The following is a 26,637-nucleotide window of genomic DNA, read 5'->3' on the forward strand; positions in this document are numbered from 1 at the left end:
ACTCACGTTGCTCGAGAGTTTTCTCGAGAGAAGCGATACGGCCCTCTTGACACACCAGGGCTTTTGCAAGGAGCCGGAATCGCAGCCCGATGCAGCCAGAACTCAGCGATACCTATGCTCCTCTCGCCGTCGTTTAGTTCAGCAGAAGGGGCCGTACAATATATCTTATGAAACCGATCGCGTGTCCCCCTTTCCTTTTCCCCTCACTATAATATTAAACAAACAAGCAGATGGTGCAGCGGAAGCACCGATGCTGCCTGGGCAATGCTTCTTGTCCAATACTCCTTGTTTTTCTCTTGTTAAAAGTAAGTACGTTGCAAATTCCATTATGTTGATATTTTTAAATCTGAGATAATTGTGACAGCAAATAAACAGATAACTTTTGCCGTAGATTATGATGAATAATGTACCGTGGTGCATTTTAGCATTTCCTTTGGCTTATTAAGCTTTTCATCAGATAGTCATCTACCGAACAAAAGTTTTTTCCACTAGAACTAAATTATTTTTTCACCAGTGCTTCTTTTTACAAGGAGGTTAGTGTTTCTTGACGGGGGATATCGGTCGGCGATGATGTCTTTCTGAGATGGGACGACTTACATTTTTTATGTAAAATAATGTCGCAAAACAGCCAGCCACTACATTTCAACATGCTCGTAGCTTTATGATTCAATGCAACTGCCGCTGGCCCTTGAGTTCACGAACGGTTCATCCTTGACCAGAATGGTGGAGAGCGTTCATTTCAACATCTGTTGCTACTGTGAAACTATAGTGCAATTTGCATATTTCCGTGCTCCAAAAACTGGGTACCTAGTTTTTCGTACTGCCCGAAGACGATAAAGCTGGTTTTCGAAAATGCTGAAACGTCGTCGATGTGCACAGCTGAGCTAATCAGCCTGCACACGTAGTCAATCAGCCTGAATGACTGCAGCTGAGTGATGGAGTCTTTTCACGCATGTATACATCAGTTATCTTACTTATCCATCCTTCCTCAAGTAAGCACTCGTTAAGCTCGTTGCTGTTTGTTTATCCGCTCATCTTCTCTTCGTGCTGTTTTCATTGCTTTCCTTTTGCCCAGGGGCTTGATAATGACATGTTTGGAGAGGCTCTCATACTTTCCCGTGTAGCATCAAAGTGCGTAAAAATGATAAGAACGTGCACAATAATTCATGTCTTTGTCTTGTGTTCTCGCGGTTCCCTGCTCATCCCTGTTTACTTGATTATTCAAGTAGGGCATGGCTATTAATAATCGCCTAATTGCATTTGCAATGACTCCTCTCTAAGAAATAAGAGGCATAGCAATAAACGAGACGCGTCTGCCGATAACTACAAGCAGAAAGTACTCCGCTGTCATGTCTGTTAAATTACACATATGCAAGCAAGTGCGGTTCCTGTCAGAATATCTGTCGAAAATGAGCTATTGTATTGATGTTATTTGAGAGGGCATTGGTTCAGACGAGAGTAGAAACTGGTGACCATTTTAGGTAACTCGACGAAATGAGAAACGTCATTCCAACGAATCGTTTATTGTTCTGTTTCGGTAAGTACGAAGCACAGACTGCGAGGGCACAGGGCGCCCATTATTTGGGGCTGTAGCTAATAGCAAATCGTGGTCGGCCTGCAGCATTGCTGTTCCAAAAGTCCGTCCTCGTAGAAACATCCCCTACCAGAAGCTGGGAGCATACATTCCTTCATCCTAAAGGAAAATAAATGACAAGAAAACAAAGGGTCATCATTGTGGCTGCTCTACACGATATTATGAACATCATCTGCATAAGTATTGAAGTCATAGTCATAAAGTGAAACATTTACCTTTTATGATTCGTGTTCAAAACAGCAGAAACGCAGAAATGTTACTGCTGAGTGGATAAAAATAAAGTAGGCTGATTTTAAAGGAAGAAAAAATGGAATACTAGAAAAATTTAGGCTTCCTTGAAATACGGATATCCGTTCCATTGCATATCACGTTATGTCACGCTCTCTTTTTAAACTCACAATCAAGATCCTTTGACATCAAATAATTCGCTTATAAGGCTTTCTATTGGAGATTCTGATAGTGTGCAAGTCCGATAATAGAGAGTTTTATATTAGGGGACGCGAGCGGCTTGCGTAGGCAAGAGCTAGGGGCCACGGTACTGCGCATGCGCAGACACCTACGTCTGGGTGTGCGCATGCGCAGTACCGTCGCCCATAGTTCTTGCGTACGCAAGCCGCTTGCGTCCCCTAATGTAAAACTCTCTAATGTGCTACTCGCTCGCTACGGCGGAAAATTTTGCAGCTCTTTGTTTTATTTGCTAGATATGGGAACGACGCAAGCTCCTTGATTGTGTTGGCGGTAATTAGCTAAACCCTGACCAATTGAAAGTTATTGGCTGATGTGCTGTGCTAAACGGCAGCAAAATACCACTGTGTCGTTGTCATCTTCATCTGTAGCGACAGATCTTGGTGAATTTGTTATATTTGGCGTTATTTATTCTCACAGAGACGTGCGCAACTAGTTGGTGCGTCGCATTTTGACCGCGTTGGAACTGGAGTCTATGTTTGGGTTGCGTTGGCGCGGCACATTGTAACGGAAGTTGAGCTAAATATAACTGGCGTACAGTGAGCGCCTGTAACAAGCGTCGAAATTTTAGTTTACCTGGTGGATACAGGACGTTCCAGCGAACACTTTCAAAAATTTTTAAAGCTGATCTGCTGCACATACAACAATTATAGTTCATCAACTGGTCTACTCGAAACGGTGGACAATACTTGTGCAAGAAATTGAGATGCAAAATCGACTAATTATTAAAAATTCAGTTATTCAGTTTCTAACTAATTAATTTTTGGCCTATATTTTCTTATATGGCCTATATATGTCCTATATAGTTCACAAGGTGGATCCATTTGGAACGAATTTTCAAGATGACACCAGTTTCGAAATATAAATTGCCGAACTTTGCGGAGAAATGCATTGGCGTTCCAGTTAATTTATTAACTAAGCGTCGTTTCATGCACTGAAGCACATAACTGGAACGCCAATGCATTTCTCAGCAAAGTTCGGGAATTTATATCTCTAAACTGGTGTCATCCTGAGAATTTGTTCCAAGTGGATCCGCCTTGCGAAGGCCACTGCTAGAATTTGTAAATTGCAATATGGGTCATAATATAATTATATAAAAAAGTTATGTAGTGAATTCTTGTTAATTAGACAATTTTGCATTTTACATTTTTGTGCAAGTAGTGTCCGCCGCTTCGAGTAGACCGGCTCATAAACTAGAATTGAGCAATTTCCTACAGGCAACCTTTAAAAAATTTTGAAAGTGTTCGCTGAAACACCCTGTATGTGCACTGGAGCACATTTGTGATAGCTGATAATTGAGGTGCGTATCGTGGCAGTCGTTGCAATGATGCTTTCAGTTTTTTACTGTAATACACAGAGGCATAGTCTGGAGGATCTGTATGTCCTTTGAGTGGTTCCAAAGCAGAACTTAAAAAAAAAATGTGGAAGAGCATCTGACTTGAGATTTCAAACTATTTGCCCAAAGTCTTCGTTTCCATTCTTTTATCTGGAATATTTTAAGGAACTTTTCTTTTTCAATATAACTCTCGCTCTGTGCATAATTTTTCTCTCTAAATTTTCTGTACATAATAAGCTTTGTGGCTGACTCCCGTAGTTTGGAAAAAAGATACTTTTTCACGAACCAGCAGAGTGGCTTGCAATTCGCCTTTTATGCGAATGCTATGAACGCAACTTATACGGCATAATTGTCTTACTGAATGAAGTGCAGCAGGCGTTCTTTGGGCTTACATCTGGCTTTCACGCACTTCCCGTCTGCAAGGGTGATGTAAGCTTCCCATACGGATCTGCCACGGTAGATGCATCTTCCTGAGTTGACAGCTCCCGAGAAAACGAAATACGAAAAAAAAAAATAACGTGTGTCGGCTGCTGAATATTTGTAGTCTATATTTCCACATAACTCATCTCAATCTAGCAACGTTTCACGACGACACAAGATTTCAAGGCGAGTGCTTCATAATAGGAAACACATGCGCCTTTTATTACTTGCAAAACCGTGATTGAATTGGTCATTGAGGCGTCAGTGTCTCAACTACACGGAAAGTAGACAGAGCTCTCTGATAACTTAGGGAAATTAAGAGCTTTATTTTTCGCTGTTTGCCTTTAATCATCGTTCACATTTCATTTGTTAAACGTAGCACACCCGAAAACAAAAGTGTTTCACAAGCAGTGTAGCAGCCCTGGCTACCACCCATGGTGCGGATCGAGCACAATCAAAATATTTCTGAGCTTCGACTGATTATACTTTGTGCACCTCAACGTTGTTCTAAATCCTTTGTGTGAACAACCAGCCGATTCGAACTAGCCGCCAACTTCCCTCCCCACACCGTGCTCAATACATGCCTACCTTGTCCAATGCCCGTACCGTTTTCACTTGGAAATGAAAGTTGTCAGGCCTTGGAATTTTGCCTTGTGCAACTTCTGCTTTTCTTCCCGATCTCTGTTTTCTCCTCGCTACAGTTTTGCAATGCCGAAGTACGCTAACAGTAACATAAACAACATCGGGCCTGTTTTCGCGATGTTACATTCACCAGCGTAGAAAGAAGTTACCGTTGCGAACGGGCACTTTTATGGGACCATTAGGCGGCGTAGTTGCTCCAACGAATACGACTACCGCGTGCAATAGAGCAAGCAGCGCGGCCGCGACGTAGCCGCAACGAACGAGCATGGTCGTGCTGAGCTTTTGGCCGACCCAGAGTCACTGTGCTGGCTGAGCCGGCTTTGTATACGAGATGCTAGCTGCCATATTATATGCGCGTCAGGGCCGCGAAAGCTCCAACGTGGTCTGGCGAGAAGGAAGCAGCAGCAGCGACGGCTCATGCCTAGTGCTGTCCGAACTCTTCAATATTCACGAACGGCCTCGTGTTTCTCGTGGTCGTGAATGGACTATATTTTCTTTTCTCACCGTCTGTCTCTGAAGACGACTTCGCGTCAACTTCAAGAGAAGCGCCGTTAGCAGGTGCCTTTTCGCAAGTGTTTCTTTCTCTTGACTACTTATCCAGGTTTCAGTACTCAGGTAAGAGTAATCGGACATTTTTTCGTCCCTTAAGCACATGGGCCCCATGAACGCAAAAAAATACACTACCTTACGCTAGAATTGTTCGTAAAAATAAATTCCAGCGAATCCTGATGTTAAGAGAGAGACAGAGAAAGCAAGGACAGGAAAGGCAAAGAGGTCGACCAGAAGAGCACCCGGTTTGCTACCGTACACTGGGTGTGGGGGAAAGGGGAATAGAAAGAGGAAAAAAGAGAGAGATTAAGCACTGAATGCTTGTGGGAGGGACACTATACAGAGGGACATTACAAACGGTCTCTTAAGCAGGTGCACTTCAAGTATTGCACTAGCGTACGAATCGTTTTTCGTGCCAGTGACGGGTGTGGCTACGGTTCGAGTATCTTTGACTCAGTGAACGGTCTTGAGTCCAGTCGGTGCAAAGTCGCCCGCAGAGAGAGGCGTGGTACATCGTAGCGAGGGCAGCTGCACAATAGGTGCTCGATGGTTTCCTCGTACCCACGGAGTCGCACAGCGGGCTCTCGACTGAAGCCAGTATGCGTTCGTGAACGCCACTCCCAGCCACAAACGTCACAGCAAGGTTGTTTCGCCGCGGGAAAGGCTAGATGGCAGTTGTAGCCGTAGTGTGGGGTCCAGTTTACATTATCGGCAATTGAAGGCACTTTAAATCCAGAGATTTTGTGACTTTTTACGTGCAAGTAGGCGAAGTTCCCTGGCAGCATCCGACCTCGCCAAAGGTGTTGGACGCGTCTGGGCATCTTCATGGGCAGATCGGGCAGCCTTGGCAGCTAGGTTGTTGCCGACGATACCACAGAGAGCAGGAATCCACTGAAATATGATGTTGTGCCTTCTTTCCAGAGCATGATGGTGCACTTCCCTGATGTCAGATATCATGTGCTCGTAAGTTCTTCGGTGTAATGCAGACTTGATAATGTGAAGAGCTGCCTTAGAATATCAAAATACAACCCATTTATCTGTTGGCTCTTCGGTGACATACGTCATAGCTGCATGGAGAGCTGCAAGTTCTGCCGACGTAGATGTAGTCGTGTGTGACAATTTGAATCTAACTGTAACCTGCTTAGCTGGAACGACGAATGCGGCAGTTGAGCCGGTAGGTGAGGTCGAACCGTCGGTATATATATGTATGCGGTCATGGTACGTCTGGTGCAGTAATGGGAGCGTAAGTTGCTTCGGACCCGGCGATGGATGATTGGACTTTTTTGTAATTCCAGGAATAGTAAAATTCACTTGAGGCTGTCGCAGGCACCACAGTGGAGATGAAGGCTGCGCCTTAAATTGCGCGCCAACATCTCCTTATACCATATCAATAAAAAAAAAAAGAAAGGCTTCGCCGCCGGTGTAAAAGATGACGGTATGTACTCTTGATGAGCGTTAACCACTCTTGAAAAGGTCACTTGAGGTCTCTCGGCTGGTAGGGAGGCCAAATGATGGTCGGGGATGCTCGACAGATGGCGAATGTGCGCTCTGAGAGAGTCGACAGCTACATGTGTCTGGATCATATGGTCTCCCGCGATGGCAATTGTTGCTGCTGTTGAGGTGCACCGAGGGAGCCCTAAACACGTGCGTAGGGCTTGACCTTGTATGCTCTCCAATGCGCGAAAGTTCGTCTTGCATGCATTTGACAACACTGGTAGACTGTAACATAGGAGTCCGAGAAACAGTACCCTGTACGACTGCATCATAGAATGGGCTGGTGTACCCCAGTTTTTCCCACAGAGAAATTTGAAGACCTGAGCAATGGCGACTAACTTCTTCTTCAGATAGACGCAGTGAGGGCTCCACGAGAGGTTGCGATCAATTATTACACCTAGAAAGCGATGCGTCTTAACATAGGATACAGCTTGACCATCGATTTAAACAGGATACAATGACATCTTTTTGCGCGTAAAACCAACCAATGCGCACTTTTCAGGAGACGCACTGAGGCATTGTTCTCGGAGATAGCACTTCGTCATGGTTGCCGCCCACTGAAGTCTGGTTCGTTCCTGAGGGCGAGTCACCGCAGAGGCCCAGATGCAAATGTCGTCTGCATATATCGGGACATGAACTGTCTGCGGTAGGTACTCCGCTAGGCCTACCAGGACGAGGTTGAACAAAATAGGGCTCAATACTCTACCCTGCGCACACCATGGCAGATGTAATGTTCTGAAGTTGGGCCGTCCTCGGTCTTTAGGAAAAAGCACATCTCTGTCCAATATTCCCGAAGCCACTGGTACATCCGGCCGCCAACTCCAACACTATCAAGTGAGTTCAGTATGGCCTCATGGGCGATGTTGTCGTATGCTCCTTTTACATCTAGAAAAAGTGCCACTGATAGGCGCTTGAATCTTTTTTGATTTTGGAAAAAGGTTACGATGACAATGACGTTGCCGATGGATGAGTGACTTCGACGAAAGCCCGTCATGGCGTTCGGATAGATGTTGAATCGCCCTAGGTACCATTCCAAGCGGGCAAGAATCATTCTTTCCATCACTTTGCCGACGCAGCTCGAAAGCGCAATCGGACGATATGATGAGAGCTCAAGTGGAGACTTTCCAGGTTTGAGAATGGGAATCAAGCGACTCGATTTCTATTGTTTAGGAACGGCGCCGTTCTGCCAAGACTAATTGTAGCAGTTGAGCAGCTCATCACGTGCGTCTTGTCCAAGGTTGCATAGGGCAGCATACGTGATGCCATCAGGTCCTGGTGACGAAGAACGCCTGCAGGTCGCCAACGCAGCATCGAACTCTTCGAGTGAGAATAGGACGTTCATTTCTGGTACACGTACCTCAGGGATGTCATTCAGTGCTCCGCCAGTAATGATGGCCACGGACCCAGCAACCCGTGCACAGAACTCTTCAGCCACTTGAAGTTCCGAGCGGGGTTGGTAGAGGGCCAGAGGAGCAAAGGGCTTCCTTTGACGCCGAAATGAGCGAAGACCCCTGACTGTTCTCCACATGTGCGAGAGCGATTTTCTGGTATCAAGCGGCTGACAGAAAGTTTTCCAACGCTTGTCTTCCAATTTGTCCATACGACGCTGGACTTTCTTTTGTATGAGTCGTGTAGCCCTCAGATCCAAGACGGACTTCGTGCGCCGATACCTCCTCTCTGCCCGTCGGCGTGCCGCACGCAGCCTCTGCAGTTCCATGTCCAAGTCTGTTCGCCTTGCTGATTTTGTAAGCGAGCAGATGGACGTTTTCAATGCTTCTGCGAACGCATCTGCGATAGTGTGTGAGAGGCCTTCCCGACAAGCGTCATCCATATCCTTTCTAAACTTTGACCAATCAACTGTACGCAAGACAGTAGGAGAGCGTTGCTCAACTCCTCTAATCTTTATATATGTTCGAATATAGTCGCTGCCATGTGTTTCTATGTCCGTAAACCACTGGACGCTCGAGGCAAAGCACTGTGACACCAAAGTTAAGTCCAAGCAGCTACTGTAGGTCGTGTCTCGCAGAACTGTAGAGCTGCCGTCATTTACGCAGCACAAATCATGGTCGGCCGCAAAGGATGCAAGACGATAAATCGTCTTGCCTTTGGAGTCAATTTTAGTGCTTCCTCATAGCTGGTGATGCGCATTGAAGTCACTTGTGTTAACCTAGGAGCCATTGTTCATTAGTGATATTTTCTTAAGTCGTTCGCCATCGAAGTGACCCGCTGGGGTATGTATGCTCCAAATAGATTAAATGACACATCCTTCTTTTGGACATTCAGCCAGACATATTGGTTGTCGTCATGAGGCTCTACCGCGTTAGCGACATATGTAAAGTCCGTGCGGATGTAGATGATTACTTTCGGGCTCGCACCGCATGTGGACGAGACGAAAGATTCGTAACCGGACAGTCTGAGTGGAGTTGATGTATTTGGTTCGCAAATGACCAGTATGGAGAAGCGACTCTCAAACGTGAATTGACGAAAGTCTGCTATACGGATCCGGAGACCCCTGGTATTCCACTGAAAGATCGACGCACCTTTAACTTCAGTGCGGAAGGGGACTATTGGTCGAGCCATGATGCTTAAAAGATTCCAGCAAAATTGGATTTAGTGCATCCAGTATTTGCAGAGCACTTCGAGCTGCTGGTGTTTCCAGCTTGTTCAGTGTGATGCGCATTGTATTGATTAGTGATTGCAGCATATCAGCCACCTGCCTGTCGTGGTCGCACAAATCACCGACAGTAGACGGCGGGGGTTGTCCAGCAAAGGTTTGCTGTGAGTCTGTTGGTGGATGCTGTCGTTTCGGTAGAGCTGGCCAAGATTCTGCAGATGTGGTCTTCTCAGTGGCCTTGTTCTTCGCGATCCTTTCCACAGTGTCTGGCCTGGGCTGTAGAGGAGGAGATGTTATTGTAGGAAGTGGCATGCGCGTCGCAGAGGCAGCAGCCTTCCTTCAGGAGCGCCGGCGACGAGAACGTCGCTTCCTGATCTTATTGGATGCTTCACGATGCGATGAATGATCCCTCGCCATCTCTTTCAAGATGGTCATTTCCTTCTTGATATGTGGGAATTTCTTCGATGGAGCTTCATGTGATCCTCCGCAATTTGAACATTTCATTACAATCGCGCCACATTTATCTGCAGCATAGGGCTCGGCGCAGCGGTGGCATGCTGCCTGATTTTCGCATACGCTGCCCACGTGTGCCAGTTTCATGCATTTGCGGCACTGAAGAGGCTTCGCAATGAAAGGCTGCATTGCATATCTGAAGTGTCCCACCTTAACATGCGAGGGTAGTTATTTACCATTGAATGCAATTTTCACGCAGCGTGAAGTCGCTTAACATCAACGATCATCATTGGCTGGCTTGATAAGAATCGGCTAGTCGTTATTAAGGATGGCGACGTCTACGTCGTAGATAACGCCGGTGACTACGTCAGATCCCAGAGAGATGTAAGAGCGCACCTGGATGCCATCGAGGTCCGTTACGCTGCGTAGAGTGGTCATAGCAGCCGCATGCTGGACATCAACCGCCAGTAGATTTTTTCGGGTGTTCACTCGAGTGTCCGATATTTCGTTTGGCACCAGGGCTTCCAGTGACATCGACACAGATTGCCTGTTACGCAGCTTCATGTTGACGGTGGGAAGCGCGGGTACAAATATGATGGTATTGGCGTCCGGCCCCTGCGTGTGTCTTACTGTTTGCGTGCTTGACGATGAGGACGTCCTGGTGTTCCTTCTCTTCGCTCTGCGGCTCTGCACAAGCTGGAAGTCGTCATCGGAAGTGTTCTCACTGCTGAGAGAGTAAACATCGGTGTCCTCGCTGTCGCTGTCGCTCTGCTGACCGATCCGCTTCCTGGAGGCGGCCGCCGCTGACGCCGGCGTCGCCAGCAGACGTGCGGTGTCGTCCACTTCCACCGCGACCGAGCAGGGAGCGAGGACCAGCGGATGAACTTGGATTGGCACAGAAATAAACCGGAGCTAGAAAGGACAGCGCTGTATCAAAAACACTTCGTTGCCGTCCTCCATCCTGATGTTAAACTTATAATTAATAAAGGCGGCCAACTTTGTGAATTGAGCCCCTGATTCCGCGGAGGTAAGATAACCAGTGAAGAAGTGCTGCTATGCAAACCGCAACGCTATCCCACATTTTGCAGCCTGCACCAGCAGCAGGATTCGATGGTGAAGAAAAACGAAAAGGGTGAAGCATCGAAGAAAAGCAAATCAATAAGTGCCGTTAAGCGGAGGTAGAAAAAAAAGGGGGGGGGGGCGGGAGCGCTGCATGGCCTCATGTGCATCCATGTATTTCACCGCCATCCGAGGGCAACCTACGGCTGAAACGGCGACACCATGGAGCAAAGCGCCTCAACGGCAACCGTCTCCATTAGTAGCAGTGCACTGAACACTTCTCTGCAAATACCTTCGAAATTTTATTAAACAACCTCCGATATTCACTCAGTGTCCCCCTTGAACAGCTTACCGTCAGGCACGCTGGAAGTGAGCCTGAATAGACCATGTAGAAGCGTTGAGGACATTTTGCAGTCTGCCTCCTAGTTGTATATTTCCTTGACAGAAACCTCGAAATCTTTAAAGGCTTTCGACTATGGTCGCGACAGCGTCTCTTACCGGGTTTGCTAGATATTGCTGTAGGCAAGCAGGTGTAGGCTCTGGAGTTTGAAACCCGTTTCTAAATGAAGTATTGACATTATGTGAAATATCTAGAATTTGTACTAGTTATCGTACTTTGTACGGCTTCCAAATAAGACCGATTCGGTCGAGTAGCTTCCAACATGCTGCATCGTACATCACTTTCGATATCCGTTCATTTCACGTCTTCTATGCGGGCGGGAAAAGGGGGAGATTGAGAGAGAGAGAGAGAGAGAGAGAGAGAGAGAGAGAGAGAGAGAGGCAAAGGAAAGACAGGGAGGTTAACCAGAGCTTATCTCCGGTTGGCTACCCTGTACCGGAGGAGGGGCAAATGGATGCGATAGGTGAGAGAAAAGAAGAAGAATAGAAGAAGAAAACGAGGGCATAAGCTTTACAAGGCTGCCAAGTAGGTCGACACACGCGTTGGTAGGTTGCTTCACAAGAAGCAGATTTCTGGCACAGGTTCTAATGCATAAAACTTGCTCGTTATTTCCATTTTGGGCTATTTTATCATGGCCAGAACACGTTCCTTGTCATGTCTCGTTAAGAAACACAGCCATGAGTGGTAATAGCCAACGTGAAAATGTATTCTGCTATTTTCCTGGTGTCGCTAGAATAGAACTGAGCCGCACTGTATCACAGCTACTGCATACGACTTGTTATATTATGAAACTTTGAATAGAAAGTTAAAAAAAACACAGTTCTCTGGAATGAGTTGTCATGTTTGTAACGTTCACACAAATGCAGTGACACGCATAGGGCCGACGCAATTTTATTCCAATCTAAACCCGTCTTCTCCTTCCGCTCCCGCCATCAACTTTTCCTTTAGTTCGTTCGGTTGCTTAAAATTTACGCTTACAACAATTATATGTGCCCCGAGTTACAGCCATAACGTGGCACAACTAGCGCAACTAGAGATGAAAGTGGCGATTTCAGATGCGCGAGTTTTCCATTTATTACCAATGACGCTTTAACGTAGCCTCTGTAGTGCTTCACACATCAAGTAAATCATGCAGTTCTAACGCGCATCTTGTAATATATACGAAGCGAAGCTTTCGGGAAGCGGGTAAATCAAATGCTGTAAGTTCACACATCTCATTCCTGCATCTTTGGTGTAAAGGAAGGTGGAAGGCACGCACGTGCTCTCGCACACCTGTGCTATGCAATATGCTGCACGCGTGGTCACCTCAAAGAGTCAGTTGCCGTTGGAACGATAGACGTATACATAAAATTAGGGCCTAATAGTTAGATCCTGGTTAGAGTCGTCGTAATGGTTGCAGTCGACAAGAGGACATCCGTTTAATGTGATTCGGTTATTGACGACCAATTGCCTAAATGGCGCTGAATTTTGGCGTCCCGAAAGCGTTGCCAATAGCTCCTCGTTTCTTTTTACGAATGAAGGGCTTCAAAACATTATAAAGAAAACGGAGGGCGCAGTGTCCCTTTGTACGCAATCAAACAACTAACATTTTCTTTGCACAGAAGAGAATGGCTCTATGAATAATTAATCTGGTTCGTGAACCGAAGATTAGTAATGTACTGGAAAAAATATGCGGGCTCAAGCGTTTACAAAATCCGCTTCAGAAGCACTATTTTCTTAACACGTTTAACTTGCAACTGAACTGAGCTTGTAGGAATAGCGTTCCGATCAAAACAACGAGATACACATTGTCTGGGTAGGGAATTTTCCTGTGCTCGCGAACCCTCGCAAACATTCCTTCGGACTCTTACCCTTGACCACAACAACGTTCCTTCTACTCGTGATCACGTCTTTTTGGTTTTACTGCAATAATCAAACCTTTCTAATGTAATGTGCGCGACACGTTGTCGTAGACAAATCTTTGCCTAAACTGGAATCACAGCAGAACACAGCCGCTGTAATTTGAGGCTCTCGCGCAAAGCAACATATACATATATATTGATACGGAACAGCCGCCACAATGTGGCTGCACTGAGGACAGCACTGCACTGCACGTGTGCCCGCTTGATATAGCGTCGCCATCTTTGCCACTGTTGCTCTACGTGTAAATATATTATAGACTTGTACATCAGCTACACGTTACAATATTTACCATTTACAACGCTAAGCAAATTGGTAGCCACTGTCGAGAGAGAGACAAATGAGATGTGGATGGCGGGGACATAACCGAAAGCTAAATATCCAGTTAGCAGCACTGCACTTTGGAAGAGGCATGGGGAGTAGTCTGAAGCGCTCACTTCCTTACAGATATCATTTCAGTGTGATCACAGGGATGCGGTAAATTTCCTTCGTTGTCGTTCGCTTAACATCATTCGCTCCAACAGCTATAGTGAAGTGGGCGTAGAAGGAACACTGACGTGGTCGAGGGTAAAAAGAGTGCGGAGGAATGCTTGCGAGATGTCGCGAGGTTGCTTGAGACCGCACACTCCATTACAACAAAAATAGGCGGTAATGAAAATAAAAACGCGGTACAAAGCGAACCACCGATGACGCCTTACCGTTTAAAACGCGCACATGCTTCGCGCGCAGTGACGGCAGCGTCGGAGCGACGTCGGTCAGCAGGGCGCACAGTAGCAGCAGGACGGCGAGGACGCTGTGTCGATTGAACATCTCGCGACGGAAGTGCCTCCCGCTTGATCGCCGGGCGAGAAACAAGACCTCGTGTCCGGCGCGGGTGTACACACGGATGCCCGGCGCCGATGATGACCGGATATATATCACAGATGCGGCAGGTGGCAATAGTGTATCTATCTTGGCTGCCGGCGTCTACTGGGGGTGAAGGCAAGTGTCGGTATATGCGCCGAGATCCATCACACCGGCACCGTCATGGCTCTGAGCTTTACTTAATTGCTACTCTGCGACAGGGGCGGTGACAAAGGCTGTACATTTCCGCATTCGGGATCAATTTAGCAAAAACTGGGTGAAGTCGTCCCATTGTTTCGATGAACACATAGCCGGCGCAGTGTTGCAGGCACCTCGGCGTTGACAGATACGTACGGTGTCTCGAACTTCACGCGCGCATCATATGAAGGTACTTACGAATAAACTGGACACTTACATTAAGGCCTATAGAGACGTTGTTATGAAGAACAGTCAGTCCCGCTTGCTCATTTACATCTATTGAGGCGCCTGAAGGGGAATGACAGCTTAGCTTGTTTTCTTTCTTTATTCGCATATTTAGCTCTACGTGCTTGACGAGAAAGGCAAAATTAGAAAAAGAAATTAATTAGGCAGCCAAAATGAAGTTTGGTTCTACAACCCATGAGTTTACGTTGCACCGCATCTGGTAGACCTGCTTTAGGCTCATAATGGCGGCTCGCTGAGCCAAGCGAACACACAGCACTGAGGAGCAACGCAGAAAGCGAAGTTGCCGGAGTTGCTTTTAATCTTTAACGATCGCGAGTTGTTCTGTTGTATCTATCTCCATTTTTTTCCTGCAGCTGTTGATGTCTCGAGCTTATCGAGCTCACTTGTTCTCTGAATTGAAGAGAGCGCGTGCTAATTACAGAAAACAAAACAGGTAGCCAGATGCGAATCAATCGCCGACTCGCGGATGCTTATATATTGTGCTGCTCTTCAGAATGCAGGCTGCTGTTTTGAAGTAGTCGTTAAAAGGAGCAAGTATGCCGAGGTGTGGAAAGAAATGACTGACGCGCGTCCTTATATACAAGCGTAATTTAGTCAGCACTGTTATAAACCACTTTGGTCTAAACAAAGCTGTTTAGAGAGAAGGGCACTGTGCTTGGGCTGCATGGATTATATGGTTCAGCAAGAGACACATGTTTAATTCTTAAACCACTGCAAATGTACCGACTAATAGTCAGTATGATGCACGTAAATTGTGAGTATGAAGATAACAGCGCTTAAAGAAGAGCCGAGCTCAGTTTATTTCTTAGGGGAGGCGCAATAACATCTAAAATTTCGGATGCGACTCGTATGTATTCTTCTCTCTTTGATTCGTAATCGATTGGAGAATCCACTATTTTAAGTCTATCGGGGAAACGAATTCACAGGTTGCGAATGTAATTAGCCGAGGAATTTTTACTCAATCAGCTATTTCAAGCGTTCACGTATCAACCGGTATCACTAAGCAGCAACTGCGGCACCCTAGCAGCCTAAACATTCGGAATGATTTGCTAATTTTAGCGCAATAGCGTTAAGGAGCTCGTGTTGCAGAAAAGCCGGTGTCGTCGGCGGCGTTGGCCGTGAGCGAAAAATGGCGGAAGGCAATTCATAAGTAAAAACAACTTGCAAGATGGGCTGGGTGGGAGTCGAACCAGGGTCTCCGGAGTGTGAGACGGAGACGCTACCACTCAGCCATGAGTTCGATGCTTCAAAGCGGGACAAAAGCGCCTCTAGTGAATGCGGTGTTGGCTTAGAAACGCGCCGTAGAAAGTTATACTGCGGTGTATATTGGTAATTATGAGCATGTAAATTACAGAAGTCGCAGTTCAACGAGTAGCGAAGTACTTTTCCGCAACATTTCTTCTTGACTTGACGCACACGTACAGCCATCTTGCGGCAAACACAGAAGACCCCCTCCTCGCAATGTACGGAGCTGCCCCGACAGGTGGCGCGCCTCGCTCTCTCCCCTTCCAACTTCAAGCGTGCGTCACTCAAACTCTCGTGTTTAGGCGACGCGGCTCCTCTTTCCGCTCACAACGCGATTCCTAGGTGCAGCGTCCGATACGGGACGCCTCTGACGTGATCGCTGCGCTGTAGCGCGTCTGGTGGGAAAGCGTCCCCTGCGATGTGTGCGTGCTGCTGGCGAGGTGTCATGCGTCTGCGTGGTGCTCCCAAGCGAGATAGAAGACGATGCCATTGAACCGTCAGCCCCATGATCGCGTCCGCCTTCATGGCGCGTCGCTGCCCGGCTATCCGTGCCGATCATGACGTTTGGCTCGCGTAGATCGTTTCTTCCTGCGAGACACCGACTACTTTGGTTCGTTCCGCTTGCTTAGGCGCACGTTTCGTTGCCGCAGCGAAAACTGTGTTGCTCGGCACTCACCGCGTGTCTTTGTGTGACTCAAGAGCATGCCGAGCGAATGAGTGGGTGGTGTGAACGGGGTGCGATAACGCTATCGCGTTCCTACTCTTGAAGGCGAAGCTTAAGTGTCCTGCAATTTTTTCTTTGCGCCATACAGCAAATCGTTTTTTTTTCGTTTCCAGTTAATGTGTGCTCAAATGTGAGACTGCCTTCGAGCAGAAGAACGGAGTAGTGCATAAATGGGCCCTCAAATGTGCCCTCCGGACATGGTGACGTGCATCATTGCAAGTCACGGTTTGGGACTGGTGCGAAGGTCGCTGTCGTATTCAGGATGTCGAAAAATCGTTTTGATTTCAGGCCGTATCCGCTTCATCAGAAACCTGCGTACGCATTCCTGACCAGAATGTGCCCGCTATACTGTCGCACAATATGCTTGGATGTCCCAACAGCAAGAGACATACTACTGAGGCTGTGCCTGCTGTGGGCGACTAAGAAAAAAAAATACGGAAAGCAACCAAACTGATGATTATGTAACCGATTACGAGCTGAGGACGACTATGGGCACCTGGCGGCCGTCGTAATGCGCCTGCGGCGCGTCAGCCATGGATGGATGGATGGATGTTATGATCGTCCCCTTTGGAATGGGGGGGTGGGTCGCGCCACCAAGCTCTTGCCATTATACTGCCTATGTCTTACTTAGGTTAAACAATAAAAAAAGAAAAAAAAAGAACACTATGAACTACCACACCGAAATTTTCTGATCCCCTATTGCGAACTGTGCTTTGTACGTTTTTTGTATGTGCTGGCGAACTTTTGTACTTTTGTATGTGCTGTCGAACAGCGCCGCGGTGGTGTACAAATGGTGTACACGCCATATTGGCTGTCCAATCTATGCTCCCTTCCCTAGTAATTGGCTATTCCTTTGACGAGCCTTGAATCTCGTGGAAATAGCCTTCGTACACAGTACCCAAGTCTCTCCACAGGAGAATATTTAGAAAAGAACAGAAGGGGCCCCGTTCTGGGTGATCTTTATGCGCACATTATCATTTGATGGCAGCATACCGGGCTCAAGTAACCATCCGAGACCCAGCATAATCTTCCATAATCACGTGGCTCACATCGACGAACACTGTGGGAGAAAACACAGAGCATTCATTACGTGGAAAGGCTTGGTAACGCACAAAATTACAAGGGTGGAGTAGCATGGCGAAGGGAGAAGTTCTAAATCAGGCAAGAGTTAAGTATATAGCTTGGTGAGGTTTGGGTGAATGTGATTTTAGGTGTGGTGATGAGTGTCAGAGAATAAATGAGGCTTTGGTAACACAAAGGTAAACTGATGAGTTCCGCTAGATCCCTCAAACTGGTATGGGCTACGTTGCTGCCAACGGTACATGGTGTAGCTGTGAAATGAGAGCAGGCTTCAAAGAAAATAGATGTCCCCAAATTCGTCTACTACTTCAAGTTATTTTTTTTGTACGGTGTGTTTTATTACATGTATGCTGCATTATATGTGATCCAAGAACAACAGCCTATTTCGAAGAAATAGATAAGCGATACTAATTTGAGACATGCTGTCATTGAACCTGTCTGTTCTAGTTGTATTCTTGAGCAATGCTTACGTGCGAAAGTCTCGCACAAAAGAACGATAATCACTTGTGCGATGTTGAACGAGTCTGAAAAACTGATCTTTGTTGGAAACAGTAACCCTGTGGCCGTGACCACAACGTTGACGCAGTCGTCTATTTTTAAACGCTTTCTTGAAGTTCGTACACGGTATTTTGCTAGATTTGATCCTACAAGTGGAGCTCTCGTCCTTCGTTTGGTTTGGTTTTGTTTGGTGCCTGTGGATATAGCACAATCCACTACGGGGGATTGGCCATGAATCGGGCGGCAGTGGGTCGAATAAGAATAAATACCTAAACAGGATTTTTTTTACTGAAAATGAGATATTAAATGAACTCTAATTGTTAATAATAATTTTCATGCTATAGTATATTAAAATTAGAAGTTAATATTTTTGGCTTCTTGTTGAGGAAAATACAACAGTAAAATTAGCATGGAAGACCCCTTGTTTCCATTACAAAATTATATATGGCATCACATACGTTCCTGTTGCAGTGTCCTAGTGCCGACGCCCCCAGAGACAGAATGATAGGTAGCGTAATGGCTAATCCAAGTTGGCGGAAGGGACCTTCTAGAAGCCGTTTTCTATGCACGTTGAACCTACTACACTCTATAAAGAAATGATCCATAGTTTCGGGTTCATTGCAGTAAAAACATTTAGGAGAAGGTGCCAAACCAGACCTAAGGGAATAGAAATTAAGCCTTGGTATTCGGCAACGCATACGCGTAAATGAAACTTCACATTTTCTTGTTGCACACCATCCGCTGTGCCAAGGAAACCTGAGGTGCTGAAAATCGGCGTTATCTAATACACATGATTTGGCATGTTCTTCTTGAATGGAAAATTTTTTTAATCTTGCAGAAGTGACGTATGCCGAAGGTCTTAGGATCCTCAGTACCGGGCCTTTAAGAGATGCCACTGCTGGTGCACGCACGTTCAAACCATTGTGTTCGCCCCGCCCAACATTACCTTTCTATCTTCGGCTTCTACTTTCTTTCCTTTGTGCTAAGTAGATGACGAGAACTCGACGGCTCAGGCCGTGTCAGGCCAACTTTTCGGGTCTTCTTTAGAAACAAACTCTTCTCCTTTAAAACAGCACACATACGCATGATACAAGTGTGCTGTTGCGCATACAACTTGTATAATGTGCTCGTCTAGTAGATCGTGCAGCGAGCAACTTACTATCTGAACACAGCTCTGCCTTCTCCGGGAACGCAGGCAGCTTTAAAGCATCGCCCGTCTTTCAGCGTCAGGTAGCCTTGCTTCAAGTTGCTGTAGTCGAAGCTACATTCACCTGCATGCAGTTGAGAAAATTCGCTGTCATGAAAGGCATGCTGATAGGCTGAACGATCGCAGCTTATAATTCACCAGACTTGAACAGCAAGGCTTTTTAATTTCGTTATTTGTGAAATGCAGCAAGTGTTTGTGGACACTCGATTGAAATCAGAATTAACATATACCTATATTATTGTATTGGGTTTTATGGCGCATAAGCAACTCAGGCTTTCATGCGCCAAACACATGGTACAATTTATTTCAAGAATTGGGTATCCTCAGCGAAAGTCCTTGTCCGGGCAAGGACTCTGAGGAGCCCAATAAATCAAATGGAGACCTCAGCCTTCTTCTCAGGACTGAGAAAATTGGGGAGGTGCATGATAAGATGCGTGAAAAAACTGGGTAAGAAATTTTAGAATTAGTGGTTCTGTGATATATTATATTTCGTTTAGGATCGCTGCGTCTTTCAAAAAACTAAAAACAGATGAAGTTCCTATTAGTGTGTTATCTCCTAAAAGTAGACTGGGATGGAAGGGAATGTGTTCATTGTAAAATACAGTAAGATATTTTTTCCTTAGCCGTTCGAGTTGTGTGCACGAGAATAAAATGTGATCTACAGTGAGTTCATCTCCACATTTCTCACATAAGGATTTGTCTTGTTTTGTCAGTAGAAAGTTGTGTTTTAGGTGTGTGTGTGTCCGATGCGCAGGCGGCATAAAATTACTTCTATAAAACGTTCCTGATGCGTGCATGATCTCCATTCTCCCAGAATAGGTTTTACTAAATGTAGTTTGTTATTTTCTTGGCTATTCCATGTACACTGCCATTTTTCTTTAAGCTTATTTTTTACTAACTTCATGCAATCTGCATAGGGTATATTTACAGTAATGACATCCTTATGGCAGGCTTAAGCAGCGCACGCGTCAGCTCTCTCGTTGCCTCTAATTCCATGATGGCTTGGTATCCAACAGAGCTTAATTTCGTGTCCTTGTGTTTGAGCAGTTATTATGTTATGGATTATATTTCCTATTAAAGGTTCCCTTGCGTTTCTGGCTTTCAGTGCTGTGATTGCACTCAGCGAGTCCGTGTAGATAATGCTGTTTTGAATGTTTATCTCGACTATTTTTGATACAGCCACCGAAATGACATAACATTCGGCTGAGAAAATTGACGCGCACTGAGGCAGCCTGACTACCTTTTCCCATTTATCTTGCACTACAGCACTTCCGACGTAAAGTGATGTTTTAGAACCGTCAGCATAAAATGCTGTGTATTCTTTGTATTTTTCGTCTAGCGCCAAAAATTCTTGTATTATATGTTCACGTGGAGTTTGCTTTTTATGAAATTGTGTCAGTGTGTAGTCACCTACACTGGGAAAGGTGCGCCAAGGTGGCAGTGGTTCGGGTCTCTGGGCAACATCAGGCAGTGTGTCTAAAATACCCAATTCCTGGCAAATTTCTTCAAATCGGAGAATAAGGGGTCTCGTCGCTTTCGGTTTGTTGTTAAAAAGCTGCTTCGACGGGAACTTCGTAACTGTGGAGTAGCAGAGATGTTTTGGTAGTGAACGGGTTTTTAGGACATATGCACATGTGAGCATGGCTCTTCTATCTGCGAGGGCTGGTTCGTTACATTCGACGTATATACTGTTTATAGGTGATGTCCTTTATGCCACACTTGCAAGGCGCAGACCTGTGTTATGTACTGGATCTAATTGCTTCAGATAGGACGGTCGAGCTGAGTTTTATACTATGCACCCATAATCGAGGCAAGAGCGAACTATACTGCGGTAGATGTGTAAAAGGCAGGTCCTATCAGCCCCCCAGCGTTTATGTGAAAGCACCTTTAATATGTTTAATGATTGGGAAGTTTTCTTCTTCAGGTTCTTTATGTGTGGCAAGAAGGTCAGTTTTCTGTATGCCCATAAATTTGTGTTCACTTTTTACCGGCAATTCCGCTTCGTTCATGTGTAGTCTAGGATCTGTCTGTAGGCCACGTTTGAGTGAGAAAAGGATGGCCATTGTTTTCTGTGGGGAGAACCGGAAACCATTTCGGTCAGCCCACGTTGAAAGTTTATTTATTGTTAACTGCACTTGTCTTTCGCATGTTGGTATGTTTGAGGACGTGCAAGCTATCTGAAAATCGTCGACATTGATTGAATACATAATTGACCTTGGGATTATTTTATTGATTGAATTCATTTTCACAACAAAGAGGGTCGTGCTTAAAACACTCCCTTGGGGCACTCCATTTTCTTGAATGAAAATTCTCGACAGGGTTGAACCGAGGCGTACATGGAATGAACGGTTTGACAGGAAGTCTTTTAGGCAGTTCAGCATCCTGCCACGAATGCCAAGTTCAGCAAAATCGGGAAGAATTCCGTACCTCCAGGTTGTGTCATAAGCTTTCTCTAAATAAAAAAAAAAAAAAACAGCAAGACATCGTTGTTTGTGTATAAAGGCTTCACGGACAGTATTTTCAAGACGAACCAGGTGGTCTGTTGTGGACCATGCCTTTTTGAAACCGCACTGATGGACATCGAGAAGCTCACGGGCTTCTAGCACGAAGGTTAATCTCATATTCACGATACTTTCAAAGGATGTTGCGAGGCAGCTGGTGAGCGCTAAGGGCCTGTAACTACTGGGAGAGGTTGGTGGCTTTTGGGGCTTTAAAAATGGAACGATGATGGCCTTCTTCCAGGCTTCGGGTAGTTTACCCGATACCCAAACCTTATTAAAAAGCTTAAGAGTGCCTCTACGGCAGGTTCAGAGAGGTGGGACAGCATTTGATAGTGTATTCCGTCAGGGCCGGGTGCAGTCTGTTTACAAGCGGACAAGACTGTGTTGATTTCTTGAACTGTTAATAATTTATTATATGGCTCATTTGTATATCCACTTGTAGGGAGTCTTTGTTTCTCGGCTGTGTTTTTGTACGTAAGAAATGATTCTGTGTAGTTTGATGAGCTGGTAACTGCTGAAAAATATTCACCTAAAGTGTCTGCCTGTTCTTCGATGTTTGTCTGCATACCAGGGGCTGTTAGAAGGGGAAGTGTGAAAGGGGAGTATTTACCATCTAGCTTTCGTACTTTCTCCCACATTTCTTTTGATGTGGTTGAGCTATTTATGGAAGTCACGTAATTTTGCCACGAAGTCCTTTCGGTTCTACGGCGGATATATCTGGATTGTGCTCTTGCATTTTTAAAGTTCATGAGATTTTTCTGCGTGGGGTACCTTCGAAAGTTTCCCCATGCTTTGTTCTGTTTCTTTTTTGCTAATCTACATTCTTTTGTATACCAGGTTTTGTGGTTTTGTTTCACCACTCCAGAAGATTGAGGTATGGCCAGGAGCGCGGCAGAAATAATGCAGTTTGTGACAATTTCAATAAGTTCGTCTATACCTAAATTATGTGGATCTATTTTTTCTGAGCTGGCATTTTCTTGAAACAGCGCCCAGTCGGCCAAATGGAGCTTTCAACGTCGTGGTTTTGTAGGAATGATTTGCGGAGATTATGTTAGGTTGATAAGAACAGGTAAATGATCGCTACCATACGGGTTGTCCAAGACATCCCATTTAAAAGCATTAAAAACAGAAGGCGATGTGAGAGACAAATCTATGCAGCTCCATTTTCCGGAGCTTGGAGAGCAGTATGTGTGTTTGCCCCTGTTGAGCAGGCATATATTATTGCAGAGATTAAAATCTTCTAAAATACGGCCTCTAGTGTCTGTTTGTTCGCTTCCCCACAAATTGGAGTGAGCTTTAAAATCGCCGACTAAGAGATATGGCTTTGGTAATTGTTTTAAAAGGTCTTCTAAGTCATGGAGTGTTACTGTCAGGTGTGGTTGGATATATACGGAGCATACTGAAATTGTTTTAAAGTGTACTACAGATACTGCAACGGCTTCAAATGTAGTCCGAAGCTCGACTTCCCGAGTGGCCACACTACTTTGAACAACTATGGCAGTACCTCCAGAGAGCCTGTTTGCTTGCTCTCGGTCGTAACGAAAGACTTGATTCCTTCGGTGCGGTACCGTTTCCGGTTCCGATCGTTTTTTTTTTGAGGGGGAAATTGAGAACCCATGCGGCATGTATGGATTAAGGGTTCCTATTGTGTCACCTGTGTTTCACCCTTATAGACACAAGAAGGTCCCGGGGCCCCCCACCTGGTAAACAGACCCCACCTGGCAAGCCCCGGCCCATCGGCCGGGGCTTGCCCATGGCCCTGACCGCCACCGTTCATGGTTTCTACCCTTCATCTTACAACCTGTCGCCACGGTGCGGATTACAGCTTCGGTATGGGGGCTAAGGGTCCGTGGTGGCGCCAAGCACCATCACCTTGAGTCTCAAGGTGCCTTTGCGGGGAATTAACATGTACAATAATACTCACCGGGGTTTCTGTAAAATGCATTCGCCAACTAAATAAACCGTGGCCATTACGAGAGATCGCACACTACTGTAGTTTCCATTTTTGTTTGTGGACAGATGGACATTTCACACCCCGTAAAGATACACGTCTGCATCTTTTGCAGGTGTAATTCTTCTTGCAGTTGTAGTACAGTAGCAGGTAACTTAGCAGCCTTCCTTATAACACGCCGCGGCATAATTAGTTTTTAGCTCCTCTGTGCCGACAGAGCTTGAGAAAAAAAACGGCGCGCGTTGGCGTGGCTTCTCGGCCCGTCAGCAAGCTAGTGGAAGCCGATATGTGGACGACACTCAGCAGATAATCACTGTGGTGTTTTGTAGGATATTCTGGAGGTAGCTTAATCGTGAGGCTTGACGCATGCTTGTACTTCTCATTTGCTTGATGCTTTATCACGTGGTCGCTCTCAAGTGCAGAGTGCTGTTCAGCGCGAGAAAATCGTCATAGCATCCTCATCGTTGCAAGACACGGAGCCAAACGCCCACTAGATTTTCATAAGTACCGGCAGAGCACATGTGACAGCTGTTAGCTAGAATTAAAAAAAGAAAAGAGAAACATTTACAAATTGTCACGGGGCATTCAAACAAAACATTACGTAATGGCTGTTATTTACTACAACAGCTCTTTGCGGACATGACCCGGAAATTGTGGCTGGACAAGATCCTTGGCGAGAAGAATGACCAACCCAGTATACTTGCATTTGCACAATTCATGTTCCCCATGGGCGGCATGAAATGTGACTCTGAGATATGCATTCTCAAGAGGGTGCTGAACGTTCATAAATTACCTAATAAGTCTTGATTCAACGGCGAGTAACTACATTAGCGATCATTTACTTTTAACGAAAGTTTAAAGCAACTTTAGGATCTTCTACCTTATGTATGGCAACTACAGGCATGGAAGGCGGGTGCCCAAGTCGACATAGATTTGTTGGTGTTCTACTACTTGCGCTAGTACGTTCGTACATATCTTCGTCTGCAGAATTGATAAATTGTGTCGTGTCAGAAGTTCTACTTACGGATACGGATGCTTAAGAATTGTTTCAACGTAGGACAGTCTAAGTGCATGGTTAAAGCTTGATTTATTGCTTGCTTGCTTGCTGCCCATTTCATTACACACGTAGAAAGCAATCAGAACACACATAAACATGCGTGTTCGGCCTTTTCTTTCTTCTTTACCGGGTGTCTCTGATGCGCGAAATTAAAAACACACACTAATACATACTAACAGACCGAGTTGACTGCTTTTTGAAAAGCGTTCCTTTTCAAGCGCGATAACTTTATTCGACAGGACCGTATTTGGCTTCAGAATGGGGAGCATGCATTCCAGGATTTCCTTGTGGTTACAGCTGGTCATAATAGCAATGATTTGCTTCTCAACGTCCTGAACCGTTGTGCCTAAGAAAAAGCTCAGAAGTGTTTAAGATGGTTTCCTATTGCGGTTGCTGAACCCGCGGGGTGGTCTTTCTTTTTATGCAGTTTTGGAGACAAGTTCATGAACCGCACAAGCCCCCTCATCGACAGCTAGAATATTTCGCTGCTTTTAGCTTGTTTGTATAATTGTCTTCGTCGTGGCTTCCTTTTATAAGTCATGGTTTCCAGCCACCGAACCGAGGCTCTCGTTACATTTCGGAAATGTGTAGTGACGTTCTATAATATGTAACCGCGAGAATGTAAGCCTAAGAAAGTTTTTTTGACGGCGTAACTAGTTTCTGATTCTACTTTCTGAGGCTGTAGTGACTCTAATTGGGCCGCAGGTTTTCGTCGGCACTCGAGGGTATTATCTCAGGTAAAAGGAAGCCTGTGTGAAGTTCGGAAGCATCACTCACCGTTTACAATGCGCACCTTGGATTGAAGCGACCGTTGAGCAAGACCGGAGATGGCTAGACCGACGTCAGCTATCATGGTGAATACAACGAACACTACGACAACGCAGTGTCCATTGACCATGCTTGGACGCGAAGGTTCTCTTCTATTCCTCACGTGAAGCACAAGGAAACTGTTTCCGCGGTTATATATGGAAAGCGGTACCTGCGCAACGTGTGCCAGGGGGTGAATTAAGGGCGGTGTTAGGCTGTAGCTGCGATTGCCGCATGTGCACGAGGGGACCCAATGGAGCGTTTGCTGCGTGTCGCATTCGTCATCAAACCGAGATGCCCAATCGTGGCTCGCATTGTCTCCCTATGGGCTTGAATGACATTACCACATTTCGTCATAAAATATAGCCGAGCGTACATATACCGCTTCAAATGTGCAAATGAGCTCGACGAGGCCACGGGCAGTTCAGCGCGACGGTGAAATCACAAAGGGTCAAGTGTGGTGTTCTACGGCGCAAAGACTGTCACTCTCAAAAAGCGCCGAGATTTAGTGGCTGCGTCGTGACGGGTCGCCAAACCTCGTTCGTTAGTTCACATCGAAAGAGCCAAGCGACAGATGCTCACTGACGTCTATTCGTATTTAGGGGATTCGAAATTCGCCGCTCGTAATATGCATGCAGGGCTGCAGTCCAACCGAAAGAGCTAAAATAACAGCTAAAGACGACGTTCATTTAATTAGAATGATTTGAGGGATGTGAGATAAGTTGGAAGGAGGTGCTCAAACCACGAAGTTTGGCATGTAAGACGGGAAAGCCAAACGGCAAAACAAATTTGTCAGAAGAAAGGAAAGCGCTGCGCTTGTAACTGCACCTGTGCGTATTACCCACGTTGCTCGAGAGTTTTCTCGAGAGAAGCGACACGGGCCTCTTGACACACCAGGGCTTTGGCAAGGAGCCGGTATCGCAGCCCGATGCAGACAGAACTCAGCGATACCTATGCTCCTCTCGCCGTCGTTTAGTTCAGCAGAAGGGGCAATACAATATATCTTATCAAACCGATCGTGTGTCCCCCTTTCCTTTTTCCCTCACTATAATATTAAACAAACAAGCAGATGGTGCAGCGGAAGCACCGATGCTGCCTGGGCAATGCTTCTTGTCCAATACTCCTTGTTTTTCTCTTGTTCAAAGTAAGTACGTTGCAAATTCCATATGTTGATATTTTTAAATCTGAGATAATTGTGACAGCAAATAAACAGATAACTTTTGCCGTATATTATGATGAATAATGTACCGTGGTGCATTTTAGCATTTCCTTTGGCTTATTAAGCTTTTCATCAGAAAGTCGTCTACCGAACAAAAGTTTTTTCCACTAGAACTAAATTTTTTTTCACTAGTGCT

The 26,637-nt window shown here is 45.7% G+C and overlaps 1 protein-coding gene across 2 annotated transcripts; it reads right to left on the minus strand.

Annotated features, from left to right (window-relative positions):
• Positions 1 to 1,507: 1,507 nt before the first annotated feature.
• LOC129380184 (uncharacterized) lies at positions 1,508 to 25,510 on the minus strand. Of its 2 annotated transcripts, none has more exons than XM_055073752.2 (5): positions 25,253 to 25,510; positions 18,919 to 19,030; positions 17,175 to 17,241; positions 3,754 to 3,877; positions 1,508 to 1,693 (listed from the first exon to the last, which is right to left on the minus strand). In XM_055073752.2, the coding sequence occupies exons 1-4, from the start codon at positions 25,371 to 25,373 to the stop codon at positions 3,797 to 3,799; spliced, it is 381 nt and encodes a 126-aa protein (XP_054929727.1). In that variant the 5' UTR covers positions 25,374 to 25,510; the 3' UTR covers positions 1,508 to 1,693; positions 3,754 to 3,796. The 2 variants fall into 2 exon arrangements, with proteins under 2 accessions (XP_054929727.1, XP_054929729.1); XM_055073754.2 differs by having other exon boundaries at positions 3,754 to 3,843; positions 25,253 to 25,509.
• Between the last annotated feature and the right edge of the window lie 1,127 nt (positions 25,511 to 26,637).

This window comes from Dermacentor andersoni, chromosome 4 (assembly GCF_023375885.2).
Source record: "Dermacentor andersoni chromosome 4, qqDerAnde1_hic_scaffold, whole genome shotgun sequence".
Classification (NCBI taxonomy): Eukaryota; Metazoa; Arthropoda; class Arachnida; order Ixodida; family Ixodidae; genus Dermacentor; species Dermacentor andersoni.